Below are 20,204 nucleotides of genomic sequence, written 5' to 3' on the forward strand. Positions count from 1 at the left end.
CTTGTAGTGTCTTTGTCTGATTCAGGGTACTGTTTGCTTCATAAAATGGGTATATAAGTTTTCCATCCTTTTCACTTATTTTGAAGAATTTGAAAAGAGTTGGTATTAATTCTTCTTTAAATGTTTGGCAGAATTCTGTAGTGAAGCAGTCCTTTCCTAGACTTTTCTTTGCTGGGAGGTTTTTGATTAGTTGATGCAATGTCATTCCTCTTTATCGGTCTGTTCTCTCTCTCTCTTTTTTTTTTTATCTCTTCTTGGTTCAGTCTTCATAGTATGTCAGTTTCATATTACTATAATGAAATGCCTGAGATAATCAACTTATAAAGAGAAAAGCTTTATTTAGTTCATTGTTTTGGAGTTTCCAGTCTAAGATCTGGCAGCTAAATTGTTTTGGGCCAGACAGCAACAATGGGGAGTGGGGTGACAGTGAACTGCTAACATTACCAGTTAGGAAGCAGAGCAAGAGAAGAATACCAAGGGCCTGTGATCCCCTCTAAGGACATATCATCAATGACCTCTGGGCCTGCCACAACGCCTCACCTCCTCAAGGTTCTACCACCTTCCAAAAGCACTGCTGTGGGGGACCAGGCCTTCAACACCCAGACTTTTTCAGGGACACTCATCCAAACAATAGCAGTAGACTGTATTTCTAGGAATTTATCTATTTCTTTTAGGTTATGCAGTGTTTTTTGGTGTATAATTGTTCATAGTAATCTTATTCATGTTCTTTCTATTTCTATATTATTAGTAGAAATATCTCCTCTTTTATTTCTGATTTTTGTTAATTGAGTCTTTTGTTTTCTCAGTTAATCTAGTTAAAGGTTGATTTAGTTAGTCTTTCACCAAGTCAGCTTTTTGTTTTGTTGATTTTTTTTCCTGTTTTTTGAATCTTTGTTTCTTTTATGATTTGCCTCCTTTGCTAACTTTAAGCTTAGTTGTTCTTTTTCTATTTCCTTGTGGTATAAATAAAAAGTCATGAGCTGGTGCTTTTTCTCAATCATGGTGAGCTATGTCAGTTTCTGGTGAGGATATGAAAGTTTTCTGGTGCTGCCACAAACCTCTACATTCTCTTTTGTTCTCAGTGGCCCCCAGACATCCAAAGTGTGCTGGTTCTCCATCTGCATGTGGAGTCAGGTGAGACAGAAACCAGTCCCTTGGACAGCTCCTGAAGAGCCAGAGTGTTGAAAATATGTTCCACTCTTTTCTTTCACTCTCAGGGGAGAAGGCTTGTGTTTTCTTTTGTGATCCCAAGCTGAGTATGTTATGGAAACAGTAGATCCTAGAATAGAACCCTGAGATTAGTCTTTAAATTTAATAGAAGTCATGTTCTTCTTTTCTGAATGTAAAACTGTTTATTATAAATATTTTTTGAAAATACTTTAAAAATAACATCTATCTTTTTATATTTTATTTCTCTCCTTTGTGTCAAACACTATGTTAAAAAACAGTTGAGAATATACTCTAGGATTTTATCTTTTTTTACATAACTCTGTGTGTGTGTACATATATATCTCCCACCATTGATCAGTATTTTCCTATGTGATTTGATAATATTTAGTAATGGAATTTTACCATTTCCCTGTTTTGCATGGATTAGCAAATCTACTAGATAATTTGCTTTAAGATTTGTTTGATTGGTTTTAGAGGACTTTGTATTTACATCTTCACTTTTTACATTGTTCAAGATAATAGCCAGAGATATTCCTTTTCTTTCAAGGTGTTTAGCTTTCTTTCTTATGAGTTATAGTAGAGCTAAAGCTCAGAAAACCTACAACTTTTTCCTTATAATTTCTCTTTCAAATATCAATCCCTTATACATGATTTTCTGATGTTTCTACTTTAAGTACTACTTTAATGTCTCTTTAGTTCTTAAGAAAAATATGTAGGTTGTATTTAATATTTTATTTTTAATGTATTTTCCTGTAAGTTTTTGTGTGTATTTTTAATCTTTTTTTCCTTCTCAGGCAAGTCATCATCTTTGTCTTCTTTTTACTTCTCCATGGTTTCATTTAAGCATTTATAAGGACACTGTGTGGGAGATGAGACAAATTCTAAGGAAATTTTAAAATGAGAGTAGGAAATAGTAGATGTTTAAGTCTAATAGTGTGTACAGATAATTTAAAAAATTTTATTGATGAATCCAAAATAAAATCTAAATATTTTGGCTATTTCCCCTTGTCAGGGTCCTGTATTAATAGGAAGTTCACAAGGTGGTGTTAACATTGAAGATGTTGCTGCTGAGACTCCTGATGCCATAGTTAAAGAACCTGTTGATATTATAGAAGGCATCAAAAAGGAACAAGCTGTTCGGGTATGTTATATTCTGAAAAATGTTTAGTTTGTAACTAGATAATTGTAAGTAAAGATAATCAACTTTCTGTAAATGAAATAATTGTCAAACCTCAGTTGTCAGGATAAGTATATTGAAATTGCAATTTTTAGAAGTATCCACAATATTTTTCTTTATATCCTCCATAAATATTTCAGTTTATATCATGAAATTATAAGGATTCCTTTAAAAGTGTTACTATACCATTACCGTGTCTCGTAACATTAACAATAATTCCTTATTATCGTTGTTTATCCTGCCACTCAATTTTTCCTAATTGTCTCAGATTATTGCTTCTTATATAGTTTGAGTCAGGATTCATGTAAGTCTTCCATTGCTATTGGCTAATATGTCTTGTAGGTCTTTTCCAAATTTATAGGTTTCCCTTTTCTCACTCTTTCCATCCTTTTTCCATTTAATTGTTGAAGAAACTGAGGTGATTATCTTTTATCATTTATAGATTTTTGAGCTTCCCAGTATGCCATTTTAAATGTTCCTGTGTCCCCTTTATTTCCTGTAAATTGTACAGAATGGTAGGAAGACTCTCTCATATATCTTTGTAAGAGATCAGTTGTTTTATTTTGGGGGTGTTATGGATACTATTAAGAATTTCATGAAGTCTATGGATTTTCTTTCAGGGTATCCACATATACAATAAATTTTTGCTTATAATTTCACTATTTTTCTGTATTGTCCTTCTCTAGCCCCTCTCAAAAATCATGATAATATTTTAATTCTGCTATTGAATTAAATTATTCAGTTTGATTATAAAAATAAGTGACTAATCATAAAAGTTTGAATATTAAACTTTGAATGAAATTAGCCTCTGTTAGAAAACAATGTCAGAATAAGTTTATGGTATTGAAGTACAGCAAGAGCAAGAATTTTGACTGGCACAAGATTTAAAGGAGATAGTGATATTTTCCTGATGAATAGTGAAGCCAATAATTTAGGCAAATGAATAGTATAAATGTTTGAAAGGGACAGAGATTTGACTCATTAGGTAGTTGTATGAGAGTATGCCTGCAGAGGAAAATTTATATGAGGAAGAAAATACTTGATTTACAAGAATACTTGAAAGAATAATCTAGTGAGATTATATATCATCTTGACTAATGAGCAGAAATGATGCCTAGCACAGTGTTTGCAAATTAATGTCATAATGATTTATCAGAATTATGTTGCAATTTTCAAATATTTAAACCTATGAAAGTAATAAGTCACAACCTTGCAGTGAAATGGCATTTTATTTTTTATTATTCTTTATTCAAAATATCTTAACCAAAAATTATATTTTTTTGCTTGGTCAGCCAGTTATTTATTGGCATTTGACTCTTTGCAAAAATCATACTTACCCTCATAGTTTCATATTTTCTGTTACTGAAAGTTAAAAGAATGTGTTGTAGGCTTAAGTAGCAGTTGAAAATGAGGAAGGAATTCTCAGTGGTGTTCTTGAGCAGTGATGGCACCATTAGGATAAACATACAGATACATATTCTCTGTAGCAGTGTTTCAAAATTGCTTGTGGAACTTTAAAGTGATAGATGCTTGGTCTGCTGTAGAATTTGTGAACCAGAACTTATGGGTTGGGATATTGATATTTTGTTTAAAAAGCTCTATAATATGGTGGAAGGAGGTAGACATCATTATCCTAAGTATATGTATGAAGACATGAATGGTGTAAAAATACTTTGTGTATAATCAGTGTCTAATACTCTAATTAGAAATCTCTGCTCAAGACTGTAAACTCTTCTACTAGGTTAAATAGTTAAATTTCTGTATCTTTTGGTTTTTGGCACAGTGCCTGGCATATGTTAGGTATTCAGTAGATTTTTAAATGAACAGGATAATATTCATTTGACTGTATGTGTCCTAAATTACCTAAAAGGGGAAATAGAGTGTTTTAATATTTTGTCTATTGTTAGAACCATTGGGATTGTCAAATAATTCTTTATATATATTTTAATAAAATGTAAGCCTCTCTTTTGAGTTTAGGTTGGCCATTAGGCTTAGTGGCAGTATGGAGGCTATGGAAACAAATTGTAGTCTAGGTGAATGGCAAGTCACTTGACTTTTCATTTATCATATGTGAAATGAGCATAATACCTGCCTTGTCAGGTATTAATACTTTAAGTATTAAGTTTTGTTTAACTATGTAGTGATAGAAGCTGCAATTCCAGTGATTAATGTTTGACTATGAGTGACTCATGCTTATTTTTTTAAATGATAAATTACAAGGTTTTTTATTTATAGTACTTTAATGCTGACTGAGCATATACAGAGTACTTAAAATAAAAAAGACAAATTGCTTTCAGCTTGCACAGAAGATGGGATTTCCACCTAATGTTGTGGATTCTGCAGCAGAAAACATGGTCAAGCTTTATAATCTGTTTCTGAAATACGATGCAACTATGGTAGAAATAAATCCAATGGTAGAAGATTCAGATGGCGCTGGTAAAGTATCTTCTTTTATCAAACATTGATTATGCATTTATGTCTCTGTCACATGCTTCACTAAGGAAGTTGAACTCATAAGGAAGTAAACTCATTCCTATGTAGAAGCTTATTTTATAATGAATTGAAAGTGAATAAATCTGAGAGAAACCCATTAAAATAAACACTGTATACACATACACAGATCAGAGTTCTTTAATATGTTAACCATCATCCACATGTGGCTATTTTAATTAAAATTATATAAGATTTAAAAATTCACTTCCTTAGTCATACTAGTCATATTTGAAGTGTTCAGTAACTAAACTGGGTAGCATATATAGAGAACATTTCCATCATTGCAGAAGGTTTTATTGGGCAATGCCGGGTTAGAATATTAAGTGTGGTGGTAGTAAATAGCTTTAGTTTGGGGGAATTAGCCATCTGGGTCTCCGTGAGATTTATACTTCAGAGATGGTGGATCTTTGCTGTTCAAAAGGATATGTTCAGATGCTGGAGTAGTATTTTTAGCTACTAGAGAAATAAGATTAGCTTGTCACTTTGATGGCTTTTCTCTTGCATATGCTTAAAAGGTAAATCAGATTTGAATCATCATCCCTTCCATGTGTAGTTTTTTTTTAAAATATGTTGCTCTATTCTAGTCTATTTTTCTTGTTATTTTATATTATCTGCTTCTGCTTTAATTTATTGTTTCTTTGGGCAATTCTAATCTTCTTAAGCATTTGTAGCCTGTTTTTCACTTTTATATTTCTAATAAGTTCTGTTCTTTATCAAAGAAATCAACTTTCAGTTGGTCATAATATGATAGTATAAATAATGAGTAAATTCTGTTGTGATAATATAGTCTATAAAACTGAACATAATTAAACTTTTTGAAGAGTGTGGTATAAGACACATTCTAAAAATGCATTCAGTGAAGAATTACCTGTGTAAAACACATTTCTTACCATTTTCCTGATTATGTAACTTTAGAGAGACCAATTAACATTGAAAGCAAGCCCACTGAATACTTTACAACTGTGAAATTCAGTAGTCACATAAAGAATGTTTTTGTCTGGAGTATTATGCAGCACTAAGAAATGACAAAATCATAGAATTTGCAGGGAAATGGATGGCATTAGAGCAGATTATGCTAAGTGAAGCTAGCCAAGCCCTAAAAAACAAATGCCAAATGTCTTCTTTGATATAAAGAGAGCAACTAAGAACAGAACAGGAAGGAAGAGCATGAGGAAAAGACTAACAGTAAACAAAGACGAATGGGGGGAGAGAAAGGGAGAGAGAAGGGAAAGGATATGCAAATGGTAGGAGACCTTCAATGATACACAAAAGTATAAGAGGTTATGATGGGCAAGGGGGAGGGGGGAAAAAATGGAGAGAATTGAACAACAGCAAAGGAGGCAGAGAGGGAAGGTGGGAGGGGAGGGGAGGGGGGATAGTAGGGGATAGGAAAGGTAGCAGATTACAACAGTCACTAATATGCCATTAGGTAAAAATGTGAGTATGTAACAGATGTGATTCTGCTATCTGTATTTGGGGTAGAAATGGGAGTTCAAAACCCAATGGAGTCAAATGTATGAAAGATGATTTATCAAGAGCTCTGTAATGTTTGGAACAATCAATAAAAAAAAAAAGAATGTTTTTGTCCTCTTAATAACTATTTTTTCTATGTATCCAGGTTTTTTCCTTTTTCTAGTACACATTTATATATGTTTAGAGGTATTTTTTTCCCTAATACAGGAATATGTTTATTATAGAAAATTTTCAGAATGCAGATATAGGTATAAAGAAATATAGGTATTAAAAAAACCCTTATTTTGTTTTTTTAAAGAGAGAAAGAGAGAGAATTTTTTAATATTTATTTTTTAGTTTTCGGTGGACACAACACCTTTGTTGGTATGTGGTGCTGAGGATCGAACCCGGGCCGCACGCATGCCAGGCGAGCGAGCTACCACTTGAGCCATATCCCCAGCCCCTCATATAAATTCTTAGAAGCAAGATTTTTGGATCAAAGAGTAGTAGTATTTTTAATATATGTTTAATTTTTGTGTCAGACTTATAACATTTTAGATATATTTTACCAGGTAGTTTTTTCTTCTTTCCCCTTCCCTTTGCTTGTTGTTGTAATATATACCCAGAGTGTCTGTCTCGTTGCATACTCTGACAGACATTGAGTTTAATCTCCATCAAACTGATAATGAAGAAAGGGTGACTTGTTTGGGTGGTTTTTTGTTTGTTTGTTTGTTTAGTTCTTTGATTTTAGGATGTTGAGACTTTTTCATTGAACTCTTTTCCTTCTGTGAATTTTCTGTTTATATCCTTAGCTACATGTTTTAGTTCCCTGTGGTTGTTATAACACATTAGTATAAATTTAGGTCACTTAAAACAACAAATTTTTTCTCTCCAGTTCTGGAGGCCAGAAGTCAAAACTTGGTATGACATGAATTCAAAGTATCACTGTCTAGAGGCACAAGGGAAAGAATCTGTTCCTTGCTCCTTCCCCCTTCTGGTGGCATTCCTTTGCCCTGGTCTCTTCATTTCAATCTCTGCCTCTGTCTTACAAGGATATCTGTGATGTCTTTTAGAGCCCTCTTAGATAATCCAGGGAAATCTCCTCTTCTCAAAATCCTATTTTAATCAGATCTGTAGAAATGTTGCCTTATATATAAAGTAACATTCATAGGTTCAATGATTAGGACCTGGAATCTTTGGGTGGTCATTATGTAGCTTCCTATAGTAAACACACACACATACACACACACACACACACACACAAACATGGGTAGTTTTTCTCATTAATATCATGAGGTTGTTATTTCTTTTTTATTTTAATTTATTTATATGATTAAAAATACATATAATGAATTTCTGCCCATCTTATTCCTTTACTGGGAAATTTAGTCTTTCCATCCTTATTTACTTCCATTCTCTTTATCCACCCCCCCTGTCTTTTTTTGTTTGTTTATTTATTGTTTATTTTTACCTAGTGTTTATTTTAGCAAGTACAGAAAAGCTTGCAAACTATACAATTTGCATCTTGCTTTATTTATCTAATGACAGATTCTGGTGATTTTCCCATGTGAATGGGCTTTTATTTATTAAGACTGTTACTTGTTGTCTGGCACATGGCATGAATATTTTTTTTTTCTGAGTTTGTCCTTTGTTGTTTAATATTGTTTGCTTTTTTTTGAGGGGGCTACATACTAAACCTTTTTGTTTTGCATATAGTCAGATCTCACTTTGACTTCCATTAGTTTCTCATGCTGTTATTTTTTCCTAAAATCAGCAACTGTTCATCCTCAATGTGTGTGTTTTTGTTTAAGACTTTAACTAGATTTAAAGATTTCACTTTAGCATTACTTCTTTTTTCTAACAGCCAGCTTTTAAAATTATTGTCAAATAAAGTGTTAAACACAGTATACTTTCCCAACTGATTTTTGGTGCCCTCTCCCTTCATTTTCAAGTATTATTTCACAGATCTGATTGTTTTTGTACGGTAATTTCCTTCTTTAGAAATTATCTTTGACAACACAGATGAACCTCTAGTACATTCTGTTAAGTGAAATAAGTCAGACACAGAAAGACAGTATTGCATGATTTTACTTACATATGGAACTTTCAAAATGTTGAGCTTATAGAAAAAGAGAGGGATGGTTACCAGGGTCAGGGGATGGGGAAAATTGGGAGATGCTGGTTAAATAGTACAGACTTTTAGTTTTAAAATGAATAAATTTGGAGCCTAATGTACAACATGATAACTATAGTTAATTGCTTAGATACTAGATCTTAAATATTCTTATCACACACAAAAATGTGTGTGTGAATTGATGGATATATTTATTAGCTTGATTGTGGTAATCATTTCACAGCGTATACAAATATCAAAATGTCATGTGTATACCTTAAATATGTACAATTTTTATTTGTCAGTTATACTTCCATAAAGCTGGAAAAGATAAATCCCTATTCCCCTCAAAACCAACCCAACAAAAAATTATTTAAAGGAGGGCCAGGTTTTATTTACTCTTCTAGATTTATAGGTCAATAACTTTTAGAAAAATAGATGAAAACTGCATGAAACCAAGTAACGTCACCCAAGGAAAATGCACCAGTATTTTCATGTGAGCTTGTACACATGCAGAAACTCTTGAAACCTGTAGTCCTATAATTGTTTCTTGATGTGAAATTACTAATCCATTGTGTTTAGTCTTTCTGATTCTAAAACAAAATACCTGACACTGAGTAATAATGTATAAAGAAGAGAAGTTTGCTTAGTTCACAGTTTTAAATGCTAAAAGTCCAGAACCATATCTATATGGTATTTTCTTTTAGAGACCTTTATGACGATGGTGGGAGTGCATTTATAAAAGATCACATGGCAGGATAGGAAACCAGAGGGATTCAGGGGCCAAACTTTTTTTTATTATATTTCACTTTCAGAGGTACTAACTAGTGTTCCATGAGAACTATGTTAATTAATTGTTCATCCCGTTGGAGGTCACTGCCACCAGTGACCTAATTAAATTTGATTAGACACCACCTTTTAAAGTTTCTGTCACTATCTCAGCACTACCACACTGCAGACCAAGCCTCTAGGATGTGAGCCTTTTGAAGACATATTCAAACCATATTCGAATTTTAACATTCCTATGCCTAAGTAACCTTCAAAATCCTTTGATTAGAGAGTGATGTATTGGCAGTATTTGTATAGGAAGAGATTAAAGGTAGGGGTAAGTTGTAGCTATAGTCTTAGTAGAAGGTCACATAGACAGTGGAAATGGAAAAGGAAGAACTTGGACAGATGAGTCCAAACTACATTTTTTCCAGTACCCTTTTTATTTATTTTCAATGGAAACTTTAGACCAATGTAAACTATGTAATTATAAAGAATACAGATTTGTAGATTTCTTTTATAAGATACATATTTGATTTCAAAAGTAATAATTAAAAATTTAGATATTTGTCTCCTTTTGTACTGTTGCCATATGACAAGATTAAATATAAATTTGAAGGACATTTTCGTAATCTTCCTTAAAATAGTAGTTTAAGGACATTTTGAAAAACTAAATTTGCAATTACTTCTTTTGTATACCTTTTTTTAAAATCATCTCTTAATTTGTACTGGTTTAGTTTAAATAATAGTAAGATAGGAACTTATTGACTCTTTCCCAGTAATGCTCTAAAACACAGGATAATATTAAAAATACTATATTTGAATAGAATTGCTTAAATAGCTTATCACACCATTGGGATCTCTGAAAAGTCCTCCGTGATTACCCTCCTTTCTCTCCCATAATTTTAATCAAACTGGATCTGACAACTGAATTACAGAATTAGATAGAGTTACTCTACCTACTGTAGACCATAATAGGGTAGTCTTTTCTGGGAGAGAATCTGCCCAGGAAATAAGAGCGGTAGATGGGAAGCTCACTCCCTGTGTGGTTTTATAATATCCAGATTTAGCAGGTAGGTAATCCACATCCACTCTTCTGAGAAGAAGTGAGTATACAGAGAATCCAGAGTTGCTTTACCACTGAGCTACATTCTCAGCCCTTTTTACTTTATTTTGAGATGGGGACTTCCTAAGTTGCCTAGGCTGGCCTTGAACTTATGATCCTCCTGTCTCAGCCTTCTGAGCACCTGGGACTACAGGCATGTGCCACTCTGTCTGGCCTAACTTTTAATTTTGAGATAAATATAAACCAATAGGAAATTGTATAAGAGTTCAAAGGATCTGTGTCCCCTTCACCCATTGGTGGCATTTAATACAGCTGTGTATATCTAAACAGCTAGTTGATGATCAGTTTTTGTACAATTGTATATAGATAATTTTATCCCACAAATAGATTTGTGTAACTACCACCACAATCAGTATACAACTATTCCATCATCACAGAAAGATCTCTCTCTTGTACACCCTTGTATTCATATCTTCTGTCTTATTTCCTATCCTGTCCTGGTGCTCTAGAAATCACTGGTCTGTTTTCCATTCTTTATAGTTTAGTATTTTAAAATGTGTGTATAAATGTGGTCATAGAATATGTAATCTTTTGAGATCGGCTGTTTTGCTAACACATAATGTATTTGAGGCCTATTCGGGTTGTGCATGTGCCAATAGTTCATTCCTTTTTATTGCTGAGTAGTGTTCCGTTGTTTATGTACACTTGAATGTTTTTAGCCGTTCACCCTTTGAGGGATATTTGGGTTGTTTTCAATATTTTGCTACTACTAATAAACTGATGGGAACATTTGTGTATAAATTTTATGACCATAAACTCTTCCTTTGTCCTTTTGACTTGCCCCTATTGTTCTTTGAGTACTTCTCTACTTTTTGTGCAACAAGATATTTACGGTTTCAATATTTACTTTCCTTTTAATAACTCTGGAATCATCCTTTTCTCGAAAGAGCCCTAGTTCCTTTTTGTGGAAAAGTATATTTAGGCACCAAGAAGTACACGCTATCTATACTTATTGCTGTTAATGTGTCATGGCTAGGGCTTCTGAGCAGAGCCAAAAGGTAGGTAGGGTGTGTGTGTGTGTGTGTGTGTGTGTGTGTGTGTGTGTGTGTGAGAGTGAGTGAGAGAGAGAGAGAGAGAGAGACAGACATAAAAGACATGTTTATGTCTATCTCTTTTTTAAAATCTACATTTTTGCGTGTGTGTGTGTGTGTGTGTGTGTGTGTGTGTGTGTGTGTTTTTTTTTCTGGAGATTAAACCCTGGGGTGCTTTACCCACTGAGTTACATTCTAGCCCATCCTCTGTCTGTTTATCTATCTATGAATGACAGAATTTTGCTTAGTTGCTAAGGGTCTTGCCAAGTTGCTGAGGCTGACCTGGAGTGTGTGATCCTCTTGAATCAACCTCCCAAGTAGTTGGGATTATAGGCATGCACCACCACCCCAGGCCAAAATATCTGAAATTTATACTGATATCTCTAATTCTAATCTAATTCCTAGAGGTTCATTCTAGTTCTTCCATTTTTGATATTTGACATTCTGTTATACAACATTTATAAAACTGACTTTCATTATCTTCATTTGCTTATCTACTTCTGGTCTTTTTTCCTACCACAGAGTATTAGTCTTGGGCCTATTGACATTTTGGGATAGATTATTTTTTGTTAGGGAGGGCTATTCTATGCATTTTAGGGTATTTAACAGGATGTTTACTAAATGGCACTTAAGACATTTATAGATGTCCCCTGTGAGTCAGAATTGCTCCTGATTGTGAGAACCACTGCTATGATCTGAGTTTTCACATGTTATATCCCTTGACCCTGAAGAATTTCCTGTAAGCATTTCTCTTAATGTAAATCTGCTAGTGATGGATTTTGTTTCCGTTTACTTGAAAGTGTTTTTAGTTTGCCTTTCTTTTAAAGCATATTTTGAGTGGATATAGAATTCTAGCTTAATAAATTTTTCTTTCACCCTTTTTCTCCTCTATTCTTCTCCTTTTGCCTTCCAGTTTTATATAGACTTCTTGATACTATGCAATAGGTCACCAAGGTATGTTTTTTTCCTCCTCCTTCAGATAGGACAACTTCTCTACATTCACTGACCCATTACAGATCTGTTAAGGCTATCCAATGAATTTTTCACTTCAAGATATTGTACTTTTTAGTTCTAGATTTTTCATTTGGTTTTCTGCTGAGATTATCTAACTATTCATTTGTTATAACCATGTTTTCCCTTAAATCCTAAACATGTAAAATAATTATTTTGTGGTCCTGATAATTTCAAATCTGGGTCATCATGGGTTTGGTTTTATATGACTGCTTTTAATTATATATTGTATGTTTGGGGAGAAATGGATTCTGTCATCTTCCTCTGAAAGAATATTGATTTTTTTTTCTATTGTTGGCTATTAACTGGACTCAAAACTATCTCCAGTGTTGTGTGGCAATTGAAACTGTTCATGTCTTCAGCCATCTGTCGTTCAGGAACTGCAGAGAATATTGTAATTAAAAAGGAAATGAGGGTTGGGGTTGTGGCTTAGTGGTAGAGTATCTACCTTGCACATGTGAGGCCCTGGGTTCGATCCTCAGCACCACATAAAGATAAATAAATAAAGGTATTGTGTCTATCTACAACTTAAAAAAAAAAAGGAATGAGGAAAGGTCAGAGTACTTACTGAAAAATGAGATTAGAGGAGTGACCTTCAGGAGAGCCATTTTGATTGTGTGCTGGAGGTAAAAGCTAATAGGAGTGGGTGTGAGAGAGAATGGCAAGAGAGGATTTTGGTATAAGAAGTCTCAGCATAGGAGTTGGTAGTTTATAAGTATTTGAGATTACATGGGCCACATATGATTTTGCATTCTACTATTTTTCCCCTTACTTTTGTTTTTCTTCCTTTCCACCTCTTTTTTCTTTATAATCCTTTAAAAATATAAGTCCTATTCTTATTTCGTAGGCCATAATAGAAACAGGCACAGGTCTAATCTGGCCCATGGGCTATAGTTTGTTGACCCCTCTTTTAAACAGGTAAGTTTTCTAAGGAGTTCTGCTCTTTAGGAAGCAAAGAAGAAGGGGAAGGTAGAGTTGGGTAATATTTTTTCTTTATATTAAGGTGGAGAAATAATAGTATTTTTACAAGTCGGAGGGATTTAACCACTAGAAAAGTGGAGAGAGAGGAGTCTGTACTGCCCCCCTGGAACTGAGGATTGAACCCAGGGGTACTTAACTGCTACCACATTCCCATCCCTTTTTTTTTTTTGTTTGTTTATTAAGAAGGTATGATTGAGTTGCTTAGGGCCTCCTGAAGTTTCTGAGGCTGACCTTGAACTCACAATCACCCTGTCTCAGCCTCAAAAGCCCCTGGGATTATAGGCATGCACCACCTCTCTCATGGTGAGGGAGGGGATTTTTAATTGGCAAAGATAGAATTGCTAGAACAGTGTACCTGAGTGATGAGTGGCGATATATGATATGGGGCCCAAGTGAAGGGGTAGCTAGGAACATGGGCAGTAAATCCTGGAAAGTTTTTAAAAATTTTAAATGTTTTGGAGATTTTTAAAAAATTATTTGCATCTTTATCTAGTGCTCAGGATATAGAAACAGCAACTGTGGAGCATGATGTAGTGGCACATGATTATAATCCCAGCAATTTGGGCTGGGGATGTGGCTCAAGCGGTAGCGCGCTCGCCTGGCATGCGTGCGGCCCGGGTTCGATCCTCAGCACCACATACCAACAAAGATGTTGTGTCCGCCGAGAACTAAAAAATAAATATTAAAAAGATTCATATTCTCTCTCTCTCTCTCTCTCTCTCTCTCTCTCTCTCTCTCTCCTCTCTCACTCTCTCTTTAAAAAAAAAAAAAAATCCCAGCAATTTGGGAGGCTGAGGCTTGAGGATTGAAAATTCGAGGCCAGACTCAACAATTTAGCAAAGCCCTAAGGAACTTAGCAAGACACTATCTCAAAATAAAAAATAATTAAAAAAGCGGGGAGGGTGGCGCTGGTAATGTGGCCCAAGGTTGCATTAAGCACCCTTTGGTTTAATATCCCCAGTACCAAAAAAAAAAAAAAAAAAATTCATTGTGAACATAAATTGAAATACTTAAGAAGCTAAATTACAATGTGCTTTCTCCCTAAACAATGTTATTGGATAGTTCATTGTGTCTGTCTTGACATTAATTGTTTTCTTTTTTTTCCCCTTCAAAGTGTTATGTATGGACGCAAAGATCAATTTTGATTCTAATTCAGCCTATCGCCAAAAGAAAATCTTTGACCTTCGGGACTGGACCCAAGAAGATGAGAGGGACAAAGATGCAGCTAAGGCAGATCTCAACTATATTGGCCTTGATGGAAATATAGGCTGTCTAGGTATCACGAGTCTTTATGTTGGAGTTGGTCTCGATAATCTTAATTTGTTTTCTCTGTGTTTGTTGCTTATACAAATCTTTTTTCCTCCTAATAGTAAATGGTGCTGGTTTGGCTATGGCCACAATGGATATAATAAAACTTCATGGAGGGACTCCAGCCAACTTTCTTGATGTTGGTGGTGGCGCCACGGTTCATCAAGTAACAGAGGCATTTAAGCTTATCACTTCAGATAAAAAGGTAAGCTCAGGGCTTATGTTTTAGAATTTGAATTGTGAGAAGAAACTTGATTAATTATTAGATGTTATCATTGTGATAGTTGGGCTAAAATTCGAAAGACCTCAACAGTTTGGAAGAATTGAAATTAGTGCAATAAAAGAGAATTTTTGGCAAAGTTGTCCAGTTAGCTTTGTGATTTAGCAAACCAGGTAAAGAATTACTAGGTGATATTATAAGTGGTGATGGTGATCTGGCATGGGAGCTTTCCATATAGGAGATGATTTCATAATTCCTATTTGTTTTCTTCTGTAACTCTCATTTAGTTGACCATGAAAGCCCAGGAATTAGAAAAATATATAAAGCTACAAAGAAGAAAGTTTAAAAAAAAAAAAAATCACCTTTGGTCTGGCGTTGTAGCTCAGAGGTAGAGCATTTGCCTCGTACGTGTGAGGCACTGGGTTCAATTTCCAGCACCACATATAAATAAGCAAAAAAATAAAGGTCCATCAATAACTAAAAAAATATTTTAAAAAAATCACCTTTAATTCTATCTAGAGATAACTTTAATTATTATTGATTTGATGTTTTCTTTAAGGCTTGTTAATAGATATGTATTTCACACACAAACACATCACATATTACTTTATAAAAACTATCATAAGATATAATTCACATAGTACACACTTTACACATTTGTATGTTTGTTTGTTTTTGTGGTACTGAGGATTTAACCCAGGATATTTTATCACTGAGGTACATCCCCAACCCTTTTTATTTTTTATTTTGAGACAAGATCTCACTGAGTTACTGAGGCTGACCTTGAATTTGTGATCCTCGTTTCTCATCCTCCTAGTCCCCGGGATTACCACCATGTACCACCATGCGCAACTTGTATATATCTTTTAATACATACACACACACACACACACACACACACGCACACACATAGAGAGTCTTTATTTTTATTACTAACATATCTTGAACACTTTTTGCAACACTAATGTATTTTCCAAAACTTATTTTGATGTCTGTATCTATCTTATAGATGTGCCATTATTTACAATTATGCATTTATAAACAATTATTGAAATAAAAGGGATATGAATCATCATAATCTAGAAGACACATATATTGTTACCCATCAGATATTTGTTAAGGAGTATATCTATTGTGTGACCAGTGTGAATTTTGTAAGGAAAATTATATGCTAAAAGTGGGACACATATTTATGGAGAGAGTTGAAGTCATGAGGCAGACTGCTGAAAGAATTGCAGATGAATCATTGTTGATTCTTCAGGTAATGCTAGTGTTTCAGGGTTTATTCATTTTTAAACATTTTTGCTTTTACTTGAAGTTAGGATGGATAAAGTTGGCTAGAATTGTTCAAAGATGTAGTGTTTGAACTGGGTCAGTGAAGGAAATGGTGTGACAGTATTGATCAGGCAAGGGACAGTGTCATTGAATGACTGCTTTATAGGATACATGCTCTAGAGTGAAGAAAGGTCAGTTGAGAGCTGATAGACCAGGAGATTGGAAAGGTATTGAGGGGCTAGAGAAAGAATTTTAAGAAGAAAAGATTGGGTTTGATGGAGTTAGAGGGGAAAGGCACTATAGGTGAAAGTGGAGGACATTAAGCAGAGAGTGAGATTTACACATTTGATATTCTGGAGATGTTCATTTTGGTCAAGTCTAGAATTAATCCTTGGTAGTATTTAGCAAGTAGAAATGGTCTGAGGTAAAAGTGGCGTGGTAGAGATCCAATAACTTTTAAACTCAGAGTATTAGATGATGTTTTATGATGAATATTGATGCTATCCAGAATGAAATGGGAAGGAATAAGAAAGGAGCCAAAGTCCACTACAAGTTCTAGTCTATTGGAAATTCTAGAGCTCATTTTCTGAAGGTCTAGAAATAATAGCGGCAAAGAAAAGGAAGGTGTAATATAGGTCATTGTGATTCATTGATTTTCACAACATGACAATCATAGAAAATATTTCAGTGGGTCCTAGAGATTGGGAAGGTTGCTAATAGTAGAATCCTTTGACCTAAATTCTTCAGCTGTCCCAGAGCCTTCCTAGCAGCCATAAAGTTGAGGGAAACAGTATTTTGACATATCTGTAAACATTTGTATTTACCACTTGAGAGGCTCAGTAATAGCTAATTGAACTAAATCTCTTTAAAATTTTTTTGGGGGAGGTGGTGGAGCAGAAGAACACTGATTCAGAAGTATCAGTGTGATGGTAAAAGAATGTTGACCCAAATAGGCCCCGAGGTTTAGAGCTTTAGTGTAGCCAAGAGTGGGCATACAGAAGTTGTGATTCTGATGGGCAGTGAAGAGAATGATAGGTAATGGACTCTAATGGAGATCATGCATGTTGGTGAATGGTTATATTTAATAGGAAAAAGTAAGTGAAACTAGGGAGATACAGTAGAAAAGAGAATATAAACCAGGTGTTGAAATTACCCAGGAAAGTGGAAATAAGTTCTGGTGGGCAGTGGACTAAGAGCTAGAAGATGAAATGGTGGTTTGGTATGAAAATATTTCCATGGAATAAATTTTTATAAGGCACAGAACCTAGTATTTTCTTGTGAGGCAAGGACAAATACTTACTCCTTTAAATTTTTTTTTTTTTGGGGGGGGGGTCGGGTATCAGGGATTGAACTCAGGGGCACTCAGCCACCAAGCCACAACCCCAGCCCTATTTTGTATTTTATTTAGAGACAGGGTCTTACTGAGTTACTTATCACCTTGCTTTTGCTGAGGCTGGCTTTGAATTCACGGTCCTCCTATCTCAGCCTCTTGAGCTGTTGGGATTACAGGTGTGCGCCATTATGTCTGGCTCCTTTAAATTTTTAATTTGCTAAAAACACTTTATTACAGGTACAAGCCATTCTGGTCAACATTTTTGGAGGAATCATGCGATGTGATGTCATTGCACAGGGTATTGTCATGGCAGTAAAAGATTTAGAAATTAAAATACCTGTTGTGGTACGGTTACAAGGTGAGTATTAATGATATTTGATAATTATTTTTCCTAATTGCTAAGAAATTCATAATTCCAAGGAGTTCAGTTCATTACAGTTTACAAATAGTCGTGTCTTTTAGGTGAAAGCATTATATAATATGAAATTCAAAACCTATGTTTTAAAAACAATTTGTACATTGGGGCCAAAATGTTTATAGTTTTAATTAATGTAATTTGATATATTTTTTATTGTGATTTATCTGGAATTCTGACTTGCCTTAATTACCATGAACATGGTGAGGTGAAATATTTTATGAGATAATTCCAGGCTTTTGTAGTATTTTCTTTGATTTATGATAAATGATGGAAGTATTTGTATGTTGAAGTTTCATACTTATTACTTGTTGTAGCAGAGATTTTTAAATGCTTTTGTGTATATATTTAAAACAATATTTATTTATATTTGCAAAAATCATTTTTAGGTACACGAGTTGATGATGCTAAGGCACTGATAGCAGACAGTGGACTTAAAATCCTTGCTTGTGATGACTTGGATGAAGCTGCTAGAATGGTAAATGGGCTTTGTTGATCCAAGGACAAATTTTTAGTGTGTAAAGAATTTATAAGCCCTTTGATTCTAAAATGGACCAGCTAATTGTTAATATTACTAATAATTATTGCTTCAGCTAAATATTATATAATAAACTGTTAAAATTATTCATATTGGTTAAAAATGGTAAGGCAAATTTTATTCAGGAGGAGTATTACAATAAATACAGAGACTGATGAGATGACGTTTTGCAGGGGGAAATAAAGATGGTGCTCAACTCCAGACACAACAAGAAAAAGTGAGAATTTATAACCAAGGAGTAGGGTGGGGGTCAGTAGATGGAAAATTACTTAAACATTATGGGTAAGGTTGAATTTTGGCTAAACTGTTACTCAGATTGGACAATGCAGAGTCAGACATGGAAGTCCAAAAGTCAGTGCCCAGCTAAAAAGAGTTTGGAGGAGCCTATGAGAATTTGCTGAAGAAGAATATCTTTCTCAGAACCTCTTGTACCTATGATCCATCTTAGACAATAATTCATGCCCAGTATGATCTCATCTGTATTCTTTCCTACTTTTCCCCCTACCATGATAATTTTGAAGTAAGTCCCACATGTTTTATCATTTTATCTCGTATCTGTAAAAGATAAAATGTTGGTCATGATATAAAAGAATTACTGTTATTTGTTTTAAGGAGAATAATGGTATTAGGGTTATATTTTATTAAAAAGAATCTACTCAGTATTGCAATTTCTCTGGTTATCTTATTTTTTTTTTTTTGTCCACATTCTTATTGGATCAAAATAAGTCTCTCATTGCAGTTGGTTAATAAGTCATTACATTTCTTTCTTTCTTTTTTTGGTATTGGAGATTTAACCTAGGGGCATTTTACCACTGAGCCACATCCTTAGCCCTTTTTGTTTTTTATTTTTATTTTTAAAAATATTTATTTATTTATTTTTTAGTTGTAGGTAGACACAATATTTTATTTTTATGTGGTGCTAAGGATTGAACCCAGGGCCTCATGTTGGCTAGGCGAACACTCTACCACTGAGCTACAACCCCAGCCCATGTTTTTTATTTTGAAACAGAGTCTTAACTGAGTTGCTTAGGCTAGTCTTAAACTTGAGATCCCCCAGCCTCCTGAGCTGCTGGGATTATAGGCCTGTGCTACCATGCCCAGCTACATTTCTTAATCTATAGGTCCTTCCCTCCTTTTAAAATTCTTCTCCAGCATACTTGTCAGAAAATTCATGTCAATGATCCTGTAGAGTTTTCCATAATCTCAGTTTTAATAGTTGCATTCCTGGGTGTCATGCATTTAGCATGTTACTCTGCCTCCTGTATCTCCTCTAAACTGGTAGTTCAATCTATAATATTGGCCATGTTTGTATTAGACTAGGGGAAGTAGGAAACACTAATATTTTATAGTTGGTTGGTATTTTTCAATTCCATAGGAGGTATATAATGTATAATTATTTCTCTTTTAGTGGTGTTAGCAGCCACTGATGATCATACTTTAGAGCCAGTATTTTGTTTTTCGTTCTAAGGCAGTGATAGTCTAATTATCATTCTTCTTTTAGAATGTGCCTAAAAAGTTAAACTTTCTTAGATAAACTATTTGTTACCATGAAGTGCTTTTTTTTTTTTTTAAATAGAAAATTCATGATAATTACTTGAATCTTTGCCTTTATTGGCCAGGTTTCAAAATAGTGGTTTTGCTCCATTATGTCCTATAAAGGTGACCCAGCTCTTTTAGTTTTTACTTTTTGTATTTTGGGTTTTTTTTTTGTTTGTTTGTTTTCATGTGTTCATTTCCATTCTGGTGGCAGACACATGTTGTCATGGATTAATATATTACGTGAGGTTGATAAA

The 20,204-nt window shown here is 34.2% G+C and overlaps 1 protein-coding gene across 3 annotated transcripts in view; it reads left to right on the forward strand.

The window, feature by feature from the left end:
* Sucla2 (succinate-CoA ligase ADP-forming subunit beta) overlaps window positions 1-20,204 on the forward strand; it is a 45,846-nt gene that overhangs the window by 22,346 nt on the left and 3,296 nt on the right. For 2 of the 3 annotated variants that reach the window (XM_077792529.1, XM_026393699.2), the window contains exons 5-10: window positions 2,183-2,311; window positions 4,645-4,783; window positions 14,437-14,598; window positions 14,693-14,835; window positions 17,696-17,816; window positions 18,263-18,351. In XM_077792529.1, the coding sequence (XP_077648655.1) occupies window positions 2,183-2,311; window positions 4,645-4,783; window positions 14,437-14,598; window positions 14,693-14,835; window positions 17,696-17,816; window positions 18,263-18,351 (783 nt within the window). Of the gene's footprint in view, window positions 1-2,182; window positions 2,312-4,644; window positions 4,784-14,436; window positions 14,599-14,692; window positions 14,836-17,695; window positions 17,817-18,262; window positions 18,352-18,726; window positions 18,817-20,204 lie in introns of those variants that run through there. The other variant, XM_077792542.1, reaches the window with a different exon arrangement.

Source organism: Urocitellus parryii, chromosome 2, assembly GCF_045843805.1.
Source record: "Urocitellus parryii isolate mUroPar1 chromosome 2, mUroPar1.hap1, whole genome shotgun sequence".
Lineage (NCBI taxonomy): Eukaryota > Metazoa > Chordata > Mammalia > Rodentia > Sciuridae > Urocitellus > Urocitellus parryii.